The sequence below is a fragment of the Monodelphis domestica genome, chromosome 6, assembly GCF_027887165.1.
Source record: "Monodelphis domestica isolate mMonDom1 chromosome 6, mMonDom1.pri, whole genome shotgun sequence".
Classification (NCBI taxonomy): domain Eukaryota; kingdom Metazoa; phylum Chordata; class Mammalia; order Didelphimorphia; family Didelphidae; genus Monodelphis; species Monodelphis domestica.
Window position 1 is genome coordinate 29934904 of NC_077232.1, and position 16563 is coordinate 29951466.

The window sequence follows — 16563 nt, forward strand, 5'->3', positions numbered from 1 at the left end:
TTAATGAGTATGTAGACTCTAAATGATCATCCTAGTGAAAACACCCACAACATGAAATAGGTTCTGATCAAGGACACACGTAAAACCCAGTGGAATTGCATGAAGACTACGGAGAGGGGTGGGGGAGGGGAGGGAAAGAATATGATTCTTGTAACCAAGAAATAATGTTCTAAGCTGACTAATTAAATTAAAAAAAAAACAATTCACAGTTTTTATGACCAAAGAGCTTTAAAAGAATACATATCCTTTGATCTAGTGATACTATTATTAGGTTTGTACCCAAAAAAGATAATTATGAAAAATTTTTGTACAAAAATATTCATAGCGACACTCTTTGTGATGGCAAAAAAATGGAAAATGAGGGAGTGCCGCTCGATTGGGGAATGGCTGAACAAATGGTGTTGTCTGATGGTGATGGAATACTATTGGGCTGTAAGAAATGATGAAATGGAGGATTTCTATATGAATGGAAGAACCTCCAGGAACTGATGAAGAGTGAAATGAACAGAACCATGAGCACATTGTATGCGGAAAGTGAAACATTGTGAAACAATCCAATGTAATGAATTTTGCTATTACAAGACAATGCTAAGAGACTTATAAGAAAGAATGCTATCCATATTGAGAGAAAGAACTGTGGGAGTAGAAACACAAAAGAAAAAAATAACTTGGGGGCAGCTGGGTAGCTCAGTGGATTGAGAGCCAGGCCTAGAGATGGGAGGTCCTAGGTTCAAATCTGGCCTCAGACACTTCCCAGCTGTGTGACCCTGGGCAAGTCACTTGACCCCCATTGCCTAGCCCTTACCACTCTTCTGCCTTGGAGTCAATACACAGTATTGACTCCAAGGCAGAAGGTAAGGGTTTAAAAAAAATAACTTATCATTTGTTTATAGGGACATATGATTGGGAATTTTGATTTTAAAAGATTGCTCTATGCACAAATGAATAATATGAAAATAGGTATAAGTGATAACATTTGTATAACCCAGTGGAAGTGTTTGTTGGATCCAGGAGGGAAGAGGAAAGAGGGGAGGGAAAGAAAATTATGTAAACATGGCAAAAATATTTTAAAAATAAAATACATTTTAAAAAGATCACACAAATATTTGTCAAATGAATGAATGAAGGCATGCATATAGCCACCTTCTGAATTTACAGACCTTTTTCCTTGACATAGGAGGCATTTTAATGGCTCAGCTGCCCAATGGTTCATCAAAGAGGAAACATGGAGATTGTTTAATGTGTCTAAACTTCAAATACGCAACAGCAAGATTCAGAACATATGGCTTCTAGTCTTGTTTTGGTCACTAACTACATGACTGAGGTTGAAAAAGTTTCTTTCCTTTTCTAAGTCTTGCTTCCTTATCTGGAAAATTAGAGAAGAAAACTACATGATCTCCGAGGTTCCTTCCAGGTGTACCATTTCATGTTCTGAGCTGGCATTCCATGTTTTATATTTGAATTAAATATTCAACTCATAAATACTACTCTTATCTTCTTATCTATCTTATACTACTTATCTGTCAAAATATTCAAGAGTTCAACTCTAATATTCCATGTTTTAAGGTCTCTCTGGGCTCCTATACACTGTTTTATGTACTAAAATTTGGGCTTCAATGTTTTATGTTTTGCATTTTAAGGTTTCTCCAGCCTTGAAAGTCTATATTTTAAGTTCCTTTCTAGCTCTAAAATTCTATGTTCCATGTTCCAAGGATTCTTTTAGATCTCACATTCTGTTTTAAGGTTCCTTCCAGGTCTGGCATCCTCTTTTCTCTGTTCTAAGCCTCTTCTTGGTTGTAATGTTCTGAGTCTTTAATTTTTTTAATTTTGACATTTCATCAAAGCCAAGAGGACTCCTCAGTCTTTTATTTCTTTTCTCCTCCCCTTTCTCTTTTAGACTGGTATCTCCTGTGTCTCCAGGATGTTTGCAGACAGAGCACTCAGGTATTTCCAGATACTCACTACCCTCTGCCAACTGTCTCTCTATCAATAAGGTTTATCCAGTTTTCAAAGAAAATAGTCACTGGTTTTCTTGAAGGATAGTCTCACTAAAAGCGTGGGCAAAAATATCAGAGGAAACATTGCTCTGTTCCCCAAACTGTAGGAGATTAAGAGGAGACTGGGGGTGACTCAAGGACAGGCCTGAGAGTCAGAACTCCTTTGTCTTTCTCCTGATTTTGCCAAAGACTTGCTGTGTGAGCTAGGGAAAGTCAGTTAACTTCTCTGTGACACTGCCTCTCTACACGTTAAAAAGATGGGAACCCTATCTTCATAGAGGGACCTGTAACCATATGGTGAGAGACACTCCCTCTACTCACAGATGTTGCCTTACTCATCTGCCCTGGATACCTTTGAGGGTAATTGTTGTCAGGGAGTTTCAGGCACCAGGAGGTTTGGAGAAGACAGTTTTAATTAAACATTTTATTTCCCAAGGACATTTTGCAGCGCTGGGCATAGGAACCAAGAAATACTATGGATCATCCCTGGGGAAGCCTTTCTTGGAGGTCTGCTAAGTCTCACATCAGCTATTGGGGGGGGGTGTCTCATCCTTGGGGTTGGGGAGGAGAAACAGAGTCAGACAGAAAGAAACAGAGAGAGACAGAGAGACAGAGACAGAGACAGAGAGAGAGACAGAGACAGACAGACAGACAGAGAGCACAAGCCAGAGGCAGAGGAAATCAAAGACCTAGGGTCTAAATCTAAGTAGGCACACCTCTTCCCCTTCATCACTTCAGATTCCTCATCTGTGAATAAGATTGTAGAAATGACCTCTAAGATTCTCTCCAGCTCAAAATAAATGATTGTATGATTTTAGTTCAACTTTCTCATTTCAGATGAGTTAACTGAGGTCCAGAGAAGGAAAATTACTTGTCCAAGGTCAAACAAGTCCATAATTCAGAGCTCTGCCCACAGTTAACGACCCCATAACACCTCGCCTTTGAGAGCTGCTGATCAGAGAAGATTCTAAGACTAAGAATTTCAGAGATTTATTCTCCAGGTGATGTTCTGATTTGGGGGCTAGTGGGGGTGGAAGAGCTGAGAAAATCTGACGTGATACCATGGGGTTTGGGGGGGCTGCAGGAGGGATGAAAGTGAGCCTGGAAGGAGAGAGCTTGGCTGGGGTGGGAGGGTTTTGGGGGGAGGGAGGGAAGGCTGTTCCCAATCTCTGACGTCTTCCTGTCTCCACTGCATAGTGGCTGCTCCTCTCCCCAACCCCTAACCCGCCCCCAGCCCCAGCCCCGCCCCTCCCGCCCCTTCCATTCCCTCCCTTCTGGGCCTCTCTGCCAGCTTCAATGAGAGCTGCGGGTTCCAGAGGAGACCAGGGGCCGTGGAGCTCCGGTAGTGGGCACCGGAGGGCGGCGCCAGGGGTCAAACCCTGGTCCCTGGGGAGCCGCCCCGCGGGGACTAGCGTCTCTCCTGTCCCCTCCCGGGCCGCTCGGATCCAGGGACCGCTGGGACAGTAATCTCTGTAGTGGTTGGGGGTCCAGGGAAAGCGGAACTGAGCCCCAAGGGGAAGGGCAGGCCAGAGAGGTCCAGGGACAGAGGGAGGTGGGAGGACGCCCTTAGTCGCAGCCCTGCCCTGAAAGGATTGGGATCTACCGGCCAGACCATGGTGGTGTCGGTGCCCATCATCGCCCTGGGTGCCACGCTTGGCACGGCCACCAGCATCCTCGCCCTGTGCGGCTTCACCTGCTTGTGCCGCCGCCTGAACCCCAAACACGGGCTCCGAGAGCAGGACCAAGGCCAGGATGCTGAGAAGGCACCGTCCAGCGTGTTTCGGCCCGCGCAGCAGCAGCAGGTACCCGGGCGCCTTGTGCTCCCGGCACGCGGATGGCAGCTGGGAGCCAGGGGCAGACCTCTGCGGCCGCGCCCCCTCCCTCTTCTGGGGGCGGGGCAATCTGCTTCTGGAGTGGGGGGTGGGGACTGGCTCCCTGGGGTGGGGGTGTCACCTTGTGGGCCAAGGGTGGGAAGTGGCTGTAAAGGGGGAGACAGGGAGAAAGAGAAGGTTGGGGATACTGGGTATAATAAGAAAGATCTTGGGGCTGGGACATGGAGGAGGCAGGGCATTCTGGGGGAAGAATGGATTGAATGGAGGGGCTACGGGAGAGTGAAAACAGAGGGTTCTGAGAGCGAATGGGGGGGCAGTGAAGAAGGTCCGAAGATGGAGGCTAGGGGGTGAGAGTGGAGGCTGCGCGGGGTTGTGGGGGGATGCACTGGGGGCTGAAAAAAGAAAGTGGTGGCACCCAGGGGTACAGTAGTGTTGTGAATATGGTGAGAGAGATGATGAGTGGTGGGCTTCAACCTTGGAAGTGGAGGATACTGGTGGAGCTCTAAATAGATGCTTTGACTTGGAGAAATAGGGACGTGCCAGTTAACAATAGAATTGGGAAATTGGACGGCTGTGGCCAGGCAAGGGGTGGGAGGAAGAGTGAAGAGGGGACTCGGGGAACATGGAGAATGGGGGCGGGGTGAGAATTGGAGAATTGTAACAGGAATGAGGGAGGTTAATACCTGGAGGAAGGTGGGGGAACAGGAGATGGGAGGGGAGTGCTTGGGAAGTGAAGGAGTCCCTGACGACTGAGTAGTGGTGCTGTGAGGAGAGGGCAAATTAGGGAAGGAAGGATGGAGTTATAACAGGAGGAAGAAGGATTAGGGACTGAAGGGAGGAAGACTGGGGGATGGGAAAAGTAGGGAGATGGGAAAAGTGTAGGATTATGGTAAACAGGGACTGTGAGGAAGGGGTAGAGGAGTGGGCTTTGATGGAGGAGTGGGAGATGGGGAAAGCATGGGGGCCAGTAGGGAATTGTAAAAGGGGAATAAAGGATTCTGAGGTTAGACTGGAGGATGGGCTTCAGGGAGATGGTGGAGCATATGTGTGTGGAGTGAAAATAGAGATTGGAAAAAAAAAACCACCAACAAAACAAGTGATGTGGGTCAGGGACCAAAATGAACTCCAAATAAGGAAAAATGCAGGGATCTCTGCAAGAGGGAAAATTCTTCCTTGTGGGTAGATTTACAAGGAGGTGGGGTTACCTGGGTCTACAAGCTCTCATTTATCCAGAAGACTTGGGAGAGGAAGCAGATAAGACACTGGAGGCTGGAAAGACTGCTCCCTTCTTCAACACAATCCTTCTCCCCATGCTGACCCCCCCCCAAGCTCCTATTGTTGACCTACAACCACACATGCTGGAGTTGGTTCCATTTCCCTGAAAGGGGTCCCTGGGAGTGACTGGCATTTTATGGGGAATACCAGCACCTGACCTCTGGAGAGCAGGGTTTGGAAACAGCTCTGTATTGTTAAATTGCCAAGGTAGGGATGAGAGGATGGATGTGTATGTACTCTGTCCCTGGAGAGCCAAAGAGGAAAGTCACCTTTTTTGGGTGATTTGAAGAAAGGAGATGAGTTAACTAGAATGAGTTTCAGGACTGAATTGTAAACAGCCTGGAGAACTGGGAAGACACTGGACCAAGTCGGTATAGTCAGGCCCCAGAGTGGAAGTTCCACCCTAGAATCCATTAACTTTGGGTTTAGATTTCTTCTTTTCATTCTTTTCAGTAGGAGGCTCACATGAATATTGGGAAGAGTTCAGAATCATATAATCTTAGCTTATTTGAATAGCTTCAAGGAAACTCTAGAACATAGAATGTTAGAGCTAAGAGGAACCTTAGAACATTGTCAGTCAAAAAAGAGATTTTTAAATAGTTCCAGGCACTGTGCTAAATTCTGGGGATACTAAGAAAGGCAAACATATAGCCCCTGCCCTTAAGGAGCTCACAGTCTAAGGGGGAAACCATATATAAATAACTAGGTACAATTAAGATATACACATACTAGATAGAAGGTAACCTAACAGAATACTGAAATGTCAGAAGTGGGAGGGACATTAAAATATAGAATGTTAAAACTAGGAAGAACCTTAAAAGATAGAATGCCAGAGCTGGAAGATACCTCGCATCATAGCATGTTAGAACTGAGAGGGACCTTAGAACAGAAAATGTAGTAGGAAGAGACCTCAGGGCACTTGAAGTTAGAGCTAGAAAAGATGTTAGGAGAGAGAATATTAAATGGAAAAGGATCTTGGGACCTAACATATCAGCTTTAGAGAAGACATTAAACCTAGAACTAGAAGGGGCCTTAGAACAAAGAATGTCAAATTTGAAAGAAACCTTAGAATATACAATGTTAGAACTGAGATAGACCTTAGGACATAGCAAGTTTAGAATTGGAAGGGATCTTAGAATGAAGAGCATAGAATACCAGAGCTGGAAAGGAGGAACCTTAAATACAGACCTGGAATGTTAGACCTAGAAGACCTGTAATGTCAGCATTAGATGGGATTTTAGCACAAAGAATTTAAATTGTTCCTCTGTAGTTAGCTATTTCGGGGAATAGCTTCCTGAAGCATAAGTGCACCATCAATATGTATTCCAGTCTACATAAGCTTTTCTTCACAGACCCATCTAGAGGTGACCCCTTTCATAAAGAAGGCTACCATGTCTCTACTGACACTGTGCCATCTTCTTTTTCTAAATCTCCCCCCCCCATTGTGCTAAAGATCACCCTACTTAATTCACTATAAGAAACACCTATCTTTGTAGATTCCGTGGTGCCTAGCACATGATAGATCTCAATAGCCTATAAAAGGCCCTTTCCACCACAGAGCAAAAAACTTAGAACTGGAAAGGACCTTCGAGATCATTTAGTCTAAGCCATGTCATTGACTAAGGATGAAACCAGGGCTCAAAAAGGCCTTGACTCCCAAGTTACAGAGGCAGAATCCAGTCTCTATTTGAGACCATCTGACTCCAGATTCAAGCCTTGAGAAGTCACTATGTATTCCAGATATAGGGAGAGGAGAAAAAAGTGAAGGGAAGGGAGGAGAGGAGAGGAGAGGAGGGAGGTATTGACTGAAAAAGATGGAGAGGTAAAGGTGGAGAGTTTCGTTTTATGGAGGAGTTGGCATTGGGGCTGGCAAGACCAGGTACTTGCCATGGGTCATTGCCAGAAATGAGAAAGAGGGTATTCTGGCTCTGAGATACAATATGGGTAGAGTTTGAAAAAGCAGGATGAGTTTCTTCTGGTCAGTGCTGGTTTGGCCAGAAGGAAGGTCCTATCTATCCCCTTTTAGTCTTGGTCTCAGTCCCAGCTTAGGCTTGGTATGATAAACATGTTGTGGCTGGTTGCTTAGCAATGGGGAAGGCAGCCGGCTGTATGAATTTTTCATCAAGAAATTAGCATGGGTTATTTCAGGGAGATGTGCAGAACGCTGCCTACTGGAGATGAAAAGCGTCCTTAGAAACCTCTGACATGCTGACAGTTTGTTCCCTGAGGTTGTACTCAAAGGGCAAGCCTGGAGTCAGCTGAAATCTGATGGCTCTCTTCAATTTCTCCTCCTGGTAAGGCATGGGAGTCCTCATGATAATGGCTTCTGTTCACCACAGAGTCAATAAACACCTTTCACTTTATTCCAACCCAAAGCATTTTTATGATCTTGGCATTCTTCAAGCTTTTAATCACAAACCACTGGCTGTGGTCAGTTGTACTGGAGAAACAGAAAATAGGGAGAGGAGAAAAAAGTGAAAGGAGGGGAGGAGAGGAGAGGAGGGAGGTATTGACTGAAAGAAGTGGAGAGATAAATAAACAGAAAATAAGGTAGGAGAGAAGATTGAGGAGAGAGACACCAAATGGGAAAGTAGAGAGATAGGGGGAGGGAAAGGAAGAGAAAGATGGAGTTGAAGGGTAGAGACTGAGAGAAAAATGGGGAGGGAGAAGGGAGAGCTAAAGGCTGAAAAGAAAGAAAAGAGCAGGATGAAAAAAAGCAAGAAAAAGCAGTAGAATGGAGGGGGAAAGAAGAAAGCAAATGGAAAAGAGAGGAAGAAGGAGAAGGGTGGAGAAGGTAGAAAGGAGAAACATGAAAAAGATCACAATTTAGATAGAGAAGAGAGGAAATAGTGGGGTGGGGAGAGGAAGAAGAAGATAAAAAGGAGAATCAGACAGGATTGGGAAGAAGAGGGGAGTAATGGAAAAACACAGGAGAGGAGATAGAGAGGAGACAGGAGAAAAGAAATAAACTGAGAAGGGAAAGGAGATAAGGAGAGTTGAAAATAGTTGATTGAGAGGAGAAATAGATGATGAGAGGAAAGAGACTGAAAAGGAAAAGAGAATAATTGGAAAATAGCCCACAAAAGGGGCTGATGGAAACAGAGAGGAAGTAGAGAAAGCAAGAGAGAATATAAGAATGGTCTGATATTGTGACCTATGTATATTATGAAGAAAAGGAAAGAAAGAAAAGAGAGAATTAGACTAATCAGAAGGAAAGAGAGATATGGAAACTCAAAATTAACTGGGCCTAGTAAGAGAAAGAGGCAAGGAGGATTGAAGATGCTGTAGAAGAAGGAAGAGGATGACTTAGACCAAAACAGAGGGAAAGGCAAAGGAAGACAGAGACCCAGACAAAACTCAGAGGAAGGAAGGAGTGCTCAATATCAATGGCATGTGCTCTCTTTCCACCACCTTCACCAAAGAGGATCACATTTTTCTCAGTGTCTCCTAATAACTTCAGAGCGGTTTACCCATTATTCCTATCATCAATTTTCCTATGCTCATTCCTCACTAATAAATTGTATAAAATCCTTTTGGGTTTGGGGTGGCAAATAGCCTCAGAGATGAATTATAATCACTGATGAGTCCTAGCTCAATTCCTTCTAGGAGGATTCATTTCTAGGTAGTATGATATAGTAGGTAAAATCTTCAATTTTGAGTCAAAAGACTTAGAGTCTCTTCTCATCTCTGCCTTTATGGATCCTTTGTTAAGTCACTTCCTATCAAAGGATCTTCCATTAAAAAATGATGGACTTGGACCAATTAACCACTATGGTCCTAACTGGCTATAACTATCTGGTCCTTTGAATCCTGGTCAAATAGGCAAAAACAATAGTTTTAGGACATTTAATTGAACATTCAAAAGTGGGCATAGACACAATTATATTGAAAGTGCTAAGGTAGTTAGGTGAATTCAAGTCTGGCCTCAGACATTTATTAGCTGTGTGACTGTGGGCAAGTCTTTTCACCCAGTTTGCCTCAGTTTCTTCATCTATCAAATGACCTGGAGAAGGAAATGGCCAACCAGTCCAGTATCTCTGCTAACAAAACCTTAAACAGGATCACAAAGAGTCAGGTATGACTACATAAAATGCTGAACAACAACAACATGTACCAGCCACTTTGCCAAGCTCTGGAGATACAAAGAAAGTCAAGGACATGGTCCTTGCCTTCAAGGCAGTTTAACTTGAACCCAGTCTCCTAACTCCAGGTTCCTACCAAAGCCTGGAGCAGCCCACCTTCCTCCCTCCCTCTCTCTTGATTATTGCCTCATTTCTAAAAACATGAACTTCTAGCCCTGTATGAAGCCTGTGCTTAGTGAGGCAGAACCAGCCCTCCCTCCTTGACACCCCAACCTGCTAGGAAGACCCAAGAATCTTGGGGTAGGCTTGGAAAGGCCATTATGTTCAAATTTAATGAGGATCTAAGGCTTAAAGAGGATAATGGACAGAGTAGAGGCAGTTCTCAGAAGCCAGGACATTCTTAATTCAGATGTAGACAGTGTGTTAGAAGTCCTGAGTTGGCTTCCAACCACTTAGTATGGACAAACCACTCTAAAGCCCCCATTTCCTTTTCTGTAAAATGGGAATAAGAACACTTGCCCTCCCCAGCTCACAGGACTGTTGATGCAAGTGTAAAGAGACTAGGTTATGAAGTATGGCTGCTAAATAAGGGTCAACAGCTGGTGTGGACCCTTGTGCCAAGTCCCCTTCCTCAACTCCCCCCCTCCCAAACTCAGCAACACGTGATAGCTTTTCTGTGTCTCCCCTCTTAGCTCAGTGCATCACACATGGTACTCATTTAATAAATGCTTGTCAATTGCCTGCCTGGTGGCTTGATTTTCTCAGGTCTATATTAGGAAATTATTTTGTAAATTCAAGAATATGATATAAAGAAGAGAAATGGCATTTGAGAGGAAGGGCTTCTAAACACACTGGACTTGGAATTAATATACCTCCATTCGAGTCTTTTATGATCTCTAAGTGAGCCCAGATATAGAAATGGGAGGGATTGGGAAGGCTACAATTGCCTTCCTCTCCAGTTTTACAGATAAAGAAACTGAGGCCCAAGAAGCAAAGTATTTCACCTAAGGTCACACATCAGATCATCTATCTTAGATATATCTATATCTAGAACTAGAAGGGACCTCAGAAGCCATCGTAATTTTTTAATTGAAATTTTTTATTTAATTAATTTAGAATATTTTTCCATGGTTACATGATTCATGTTTTTTCCCTCCCCTCCTCTCCCAACCCTGTAGCCAATACACAATTCCACTGGGTTTTACATGTATCATTGATCAAGACCTATTTCTATATTATTGATAATTGCACGAGGGCAATCGTTTAGAGTCTACATCCCTAATCATGTCCCCATCGAACCATGTGATCAAGCAGTTGTTTTTCTTCTGTATTTCTACTCCCACAGTTCTTCCTCTGGATGTGGATGGTGCTCTTTCTCATAAGTCCCTCAGAATTATCCTGGATCATTGATTGCTGCTAGTAGAGAAGTCCATTACATTCAATTGTACCACAGTGTATCAGTCTCTGTGTACAATGTTCTCCTGGTTCTGCTCCTTTCGCTCTACATCACTTCCTGGAGGTCGTTCCAGTCTATGTGGAATTCCTCCACTTTATTATTCCTTTTAGCACAATAGTATTCCATCACCAACATATACCACAATTTGTTCAGCCATTCCCCAATTGAAGGGCATCCCCTCATTTTCCAATTTTTTGCCATCAGAAGCCATCTAGTTAAACCTTCACCATTCCACATTTTATGGATGAGGAAATAGACCAAAGCAAAGAGAAATGACTTCCCCTATGCTCCGCTGGTAAGTAAGTGGCACAGCAGACATTTGAACCCAGGCCAATTCCAAAGCCAAGGCGCCAACATGACCTTGATTCTTCTAGGGTATAGCTCTATACCTCTCTACAGATTATTTTACCTTTCTGCATTCCAGTTTTATACTCTGTAAAATAAGCATGATACTGCCTATTTGACCTGATTATAGTAAGGAAAGAGCCTTGTAGAAGGGTGATCCATTCTTTGTTGGTGTATGAGGCATCCTCAGTACTCAAAACAAGTATTTCCTGTGCAGTGAAGTGGAATAAAACAAAGGTCACAGGCTTCATTTATTAACAAATATTTATCGAGTACCTGAGAGGGTACCAGTTCTGTATAAACAACAACAACAAAAAGGAGAATAATGCATTAATGGAAAGAAAAGGTTTTTATTTCTCTCATTTTTGTTGAGATTAGGTGAAACCAAGAAAGATCATGTGATTTGGGTTGAAGTCTCTTGTTAGCTCAGTCACTTAGTATCTGACAATTGTCCAAATGTCGGCAAACACCTACTTGCATCCCTTCCTGGGCTTTCAGTTTCCTCATTTATGAGAGTGGAAAGAACATTGGCTTTCAAGTCAGAGGACCTGGGGGTCAGATCCTGCTTCTAATACTACCTGTTGAACATTGGGGAAAGTCAGTCCATCTCCCTGGGACTCAGTTTTCCAACATACAAAATGAGGGGGTTAGACCAAATGGCCTCTGAGATCCCTTCTTGACTCTAGACCTCTGGTCTTCTGATACTAGATCATCTCTAAGGTCTCTTCTACCCCCCTCCCCCTTATGATTCTATTTCCTCTAAGCTTTCCAAGAAAAATGGGCTGTGATTAAATGAGATAACAGTGCTCCTGAACAGCGATAAACCATAGAAACATGAGCTGCCTTTAATAAGAGCATTGCCTTGCATCCTTGCTGCCTCTTCCAGGCAAAGAGCCTGTTGAATCCCCCATTTAAGAGCTTGTTTCCACCCCCCACGATGGAGAGTTCCCTATCTGTCCTTCCCACTCCCATTGTTCATTCCCAGGCCCAGCAACTCCAAAGAAATGAAAGGACAGGCTGCTCTCAGAGACAAAGCCAGGCAGGGCCATCTCAGCTCAGCCATTCTGGGCAAGTGCGTCAGTCAGAGGGAAGCCATCTTTCCCCAGGCAGCTGAAACAGACCTTTTTAGCCTGCTGATGAGCAATAGCATATGATTAATGTCTGTGACACAAGTAGACCTACAGAGAGAGGTTTTTGATGAAGGGAACAAGAGAGTTTTTCTCTAATTCTGTCAAGGAAGGATTTTGGTAGGGCTGGAGGTTGATTGGTCCCTGTTTGCTTCCCCCCTTCCCCATCCTCCCACTCCAAATCAACAGCTGGGTTTATTTTTAGGCAAAGTTCTGTTCCTTAGAGATGATGGCCTTGTCTGTTAACTGAAAAGCATCCATGTAGTGTCTGAGGACCTTGGACTCAATGCCTGGCTTTTCCACTTTTCTACTTGTGAGACCTGGTCTCTCTCTCTCTCTCTCTCTCTCTCTCTCTCTCTCTCTCTCTCTCTCTCTGATCTTTCATTTCTGAAATCTAGGTCATATGCAGGAATTTATTATTTAAAAGGCTTCATAAATAGTTATAAGGGATGGAGAAGATCATGCCTACTCCTCTTGCTACCAATGTCATTGAATGGCTGAGCTGTCAATCACGCGTCACTCAAAGCTTAAATTGGTTATTAGACAGTCTGTTATTAGCTTCTCTTCGCTATGCCTCAGTGAGAATAGTAGGGCCACAGTATAAAAAGCATAATAGTAGGGACACCTATAAGAAAGAATACAGAGAATTCTGGATTTAAAGTCAAGAAGACCTGAATTCTAGTTGTGCCTTGGACATTTACCGGTAGTGTGACCCTGGCTAAGTCACTTCATCTCTTCTGTGCTTCAGTTTCCTCAGATATAAAATGGGAATTGTAAAATTTGGAATGCTAACCCACAGGACTGTTGTAAGGATCACAAAAAGATGAATTAATTGTCTATTGATCAATTAAGAGATATTTATTAAGCATGGCTTGGTGCTGAGTGCTGTCCTAGGTGCTGGGGAACAAAAGGCATTAATACCAGCTGGTTCTGAAGGATCTCACAGGGGTTCTTAATCCTCTGTGTGTGTGTGTGTGTGTGTGTGTGTGTGTGTGTGTGTGTTACAGACCCCTTTCACAGTCTGGATTGCTTTTAGAAAAATGTTTTTAAGTAATTAAAGAAAATGCTAAATTTCAGTTAGAGGTTAGTGAAAATAAAGATTTTTCTTTTGTGGGTTCATGGGCTCTCCTAAAATGTATCTACTAACCTCTTGAGTATCTGCAGACCCTACCTTAAGAATATCTGTTTAAAGATATATAGAATGTATGGGCACTATACAGTATCTTATTGCTATTTATAATTTAGTAACACTAATTCCTATTAACCTTTAGAATTGGGAAGAATCTTAAAGGTCTTGGAATCCAAAGATCTCATTTTATAGACAGGGAGACTGAGGCCTAGAGAGGCTAAGTGATTTTCCCAAGGTCACACAGGTAACAATGTAGATAGTCTGGATTCCATCAGTAGATATTCTGCCTCCTTTTTCTTCACTTAGTTCATGGTGATAAAGAGGACACATGAGGTCCTTTGCTTATCTATGCTTTGCTCAAGTAGGCAATTGTTTGAATGTTTAGCATATTGCTTCTACCCAAAGTATCCTATAATCATCCTGGGGTAGTTGTGGGGTTCTGGCCTCTGAGGGGAACCTAGGACCTCACCTGGAAGCTCCTCCCATTCATTTCTTTATGATCAAAGATCAGAGAGGACCTACTTGAACCTGTTCACTTTCCATAGGAGAAAATAAGTCCAGAGAAGGCAAGCAATTTGCCCATTGGCTATACAGAGTGTAAGTAAATTGGAAATCTACCAGTTCACTATAGTCTGTAATTTCCAGCATAACAACACATGCACATACTTGCTCATTCATTCATTAGCTGTTTATTAAGACCTACTATGTTTGATACTCCTTGCATATTTGGACTGCTGCCAAGGATTTTCAATTTGTGTTGAATCAGAAGAAAAGAAAGTGTTCCAGTGTTCTCTGTCACTGGCTGGCCAAACTGTCACTTAACATCCCACAACCAATTTAAATGATGAATGATGCTTATTGATTGCTCAGTCAGTCAGTGACATTAGTAGCAATAGGAGTAGGCATGGTTTATCCTCACCATAGGACTATTTATGGAGATTTTAAAAAATAATTTCCTGCATATGACCTAGATTTCAGAGATGAAAGACTAGAGGGGTGGATGATTAGAGGGAAGGGGAGAGGGAAAGGGAGAGGAGGAGGGAGAGGGAGAGGAGAAGGAGAGGGAGAGGTAGAGAGTGAGAGATGGGGAGAGGGGGAAGAGAGAGAGGGGGGGGGAGAATTTCCTAAATATTTTCAGACTCAAATGTCTTCTACTTATAATAGGTCCAGCTTCCCTATAGCTGCCATATTGATATTTCCAAAACAAAGATCTGATCAATTACTCTCCTTCTCAAGAACTTCACTCCTGATTGTCTATATTATGAAATACAGACTGTCCTGGAATTTAAAGCCCTACACAATCGGGCTTCAGATTATCATTTTGGGCTTATTACATAGTATTCCAGGTGGCTTAGGGGGAAAAGCACTGGGCTCAGAGTAAGGAAGCCCTGAGTTCCCATCTCAGACATATATTAGCTATGTGACCTTGGGCAAATCACTTAACCTCAATTTGCCTCAGTTTCCTCACTTATAAAAATGAGGATAATAATAGCATCTACCTCCTAGGGTTGGTGTGAAGTTCAAATAAGATAATATTTGTGAAGAACTTAGCACAGTCCCTGGCACATAGTATCCACCTAATAGTACAGAAAGAAATATCATGGTATATTGGATAGGGCAAGTAGGTGACACTCTGCCAGAACTAAAGTCAAGAAGACTCATCTTCTTGAGTTTAAATTTGGCCTCAGATTTAGCTATGTGACCCTGAGCAAGTCACTTAACCCTCTTTGCCTCAGTTTCTTCATCTGTCAAATGATCTAGAGAAGGAAATGGTAAACTGCTTCCATATCTTTGCCAAGAAAACCCTAACCGGAGTCATAAAGAGTTTGACATGATTGAAATGACTGACCAAGAACAAAAATAGTGGACAGAGAGCTGGCCTCTCATAGCCAGGAAGTCTTTGGTTCAAAGTCTTTTTAAAAAAATCCAAACATCTTCTCAGTGCTTTGGCAACTCTAGTATCCTTTCTAAGATCCTAAGTGGCAGAGGTATTGTCAACTTCTTTGGTAGTGGGAGTTTTCTTATCTGGGAATTCTCTCTGCCTATGAAATCAATTGTCAGATCCCCATCTTTCCCCCTTTAGATGCTCTACATTCCAGTCAAATAGGTCTATTTGTTGGGGTCCCTGTGTATAAAATTCCCATCTCCTCACTTCTGCCTAGGCTGCCCTCCCTACTCATTTCCACCTCGTGGGACCCCTTGTGGCTGTTGTTCAGTCATTTTAGTCATGTCCATCTCTTCATGATTCAATTTGGGGTTTGGGGGGGATAGAAATGCTGGAGTGCTTTACCATTTCCTTCTCCAGCTCATTTTACAGGTGAAGAAATGGAGGCAAAAAGGGTGAAGTGACTCTCAACAAGGGTCACAGCTGGTAAATATCTGAGGTGGGTTTTTAATTCAGGTCTTCCTGACTCCAGGTCCAGTGCTCTATCTACTGTTTGGGATCCCTATTTTCCTTCAAAACTCAGCTCAAGTACCAATCATCCAAGAGGTTTATCCTGATCCTGATACTTCTTAACTCCAGTTTTTACCAGTATATATAAAAAAAAAACAATTAGATCAGATGAAGTCTAACGTCCCTTTCTCCATCTAATCCTATGATTCTATTCTCCTACTTTCCTTTCAAAATTACTTTGTATTTACTTAATGGGTTGTTTCCCCTTGATGGAATTTAAGTTTCCTGAGGGGAGGTTCTATTTCATTTTTTCTTCTATATCTCCAGTGCTTAGATCAATTCCCTCCACACATCAGATGCTTAATAGATGCTTCCTGATTATATGAATGAATGGAGGGAAGTAACATGGTGCAGTGAAAAGAACCCACTTTAAAATCAAAGGTCTTGGATTAAAATCCTAACTTTGTCATTTACTATTTATGTAACCTTGGGCCAGTTATTAAGGGCTTTACTTACCTTATCTTTAAAGTGAAATATAGATCTAAGATCCTTTCCAACTTAATCCAAGATCCAATGAATGAATAAGATCTAAAGAGAAAGAAGCACCAATAATTTGGGCCTCTCTTGTAGTTCACTGAACTCAGAGATGATGCTATTATGGACAGAGAGGAAGTATCAGCATGATAGAATGGAAAAAAAAACTGGATTGGAAGGCATAGAATCCGAGTTCAAATCTTGGTTTTGCTACTTGCCTACCTATGTGACCTTGAACAAGTCCCTTGACCTCTAGCATTCACGTTCATCTTCCACAAAATAAGAAGGTTGAATTCAATGATCTCTGAAGTCTTTAAAATACATAATTCTAAGCTCCTGTCTCCCAACAAGAATCTGAGAATAGAATAAGTCAGGTATGGGGGAGGTTGGA

The 16563-nt window shown here is 42.8% G+C and overlaps 1 protein-coding gene across 1 annotated transcript in view; it reads left to right on the forward strand.

Moving 5' to 3' along the window:
• The first annotated feature begins 3187 nt into the window (after nucleotides 1-3187).
• The window catches only part of SYT13 (synaptotagmin 13), a 54041-nt gene continuing 40665 nt past the window's right edge, over nucleotides 3188-16563 (forward strand). Inside the window, exon 1 of the mRNA XM_056801896.1 lies at nucleotides 3188-3799. Coding sequence (XP_056657874.1) covers nucleotides 3611-3799 — 189 coding nt within the window. The 5' untranslated portion in view covers nucleotides 3188-3610. The remainder of the gene's footprint in view (nucleotides 3800-16563) is intronic.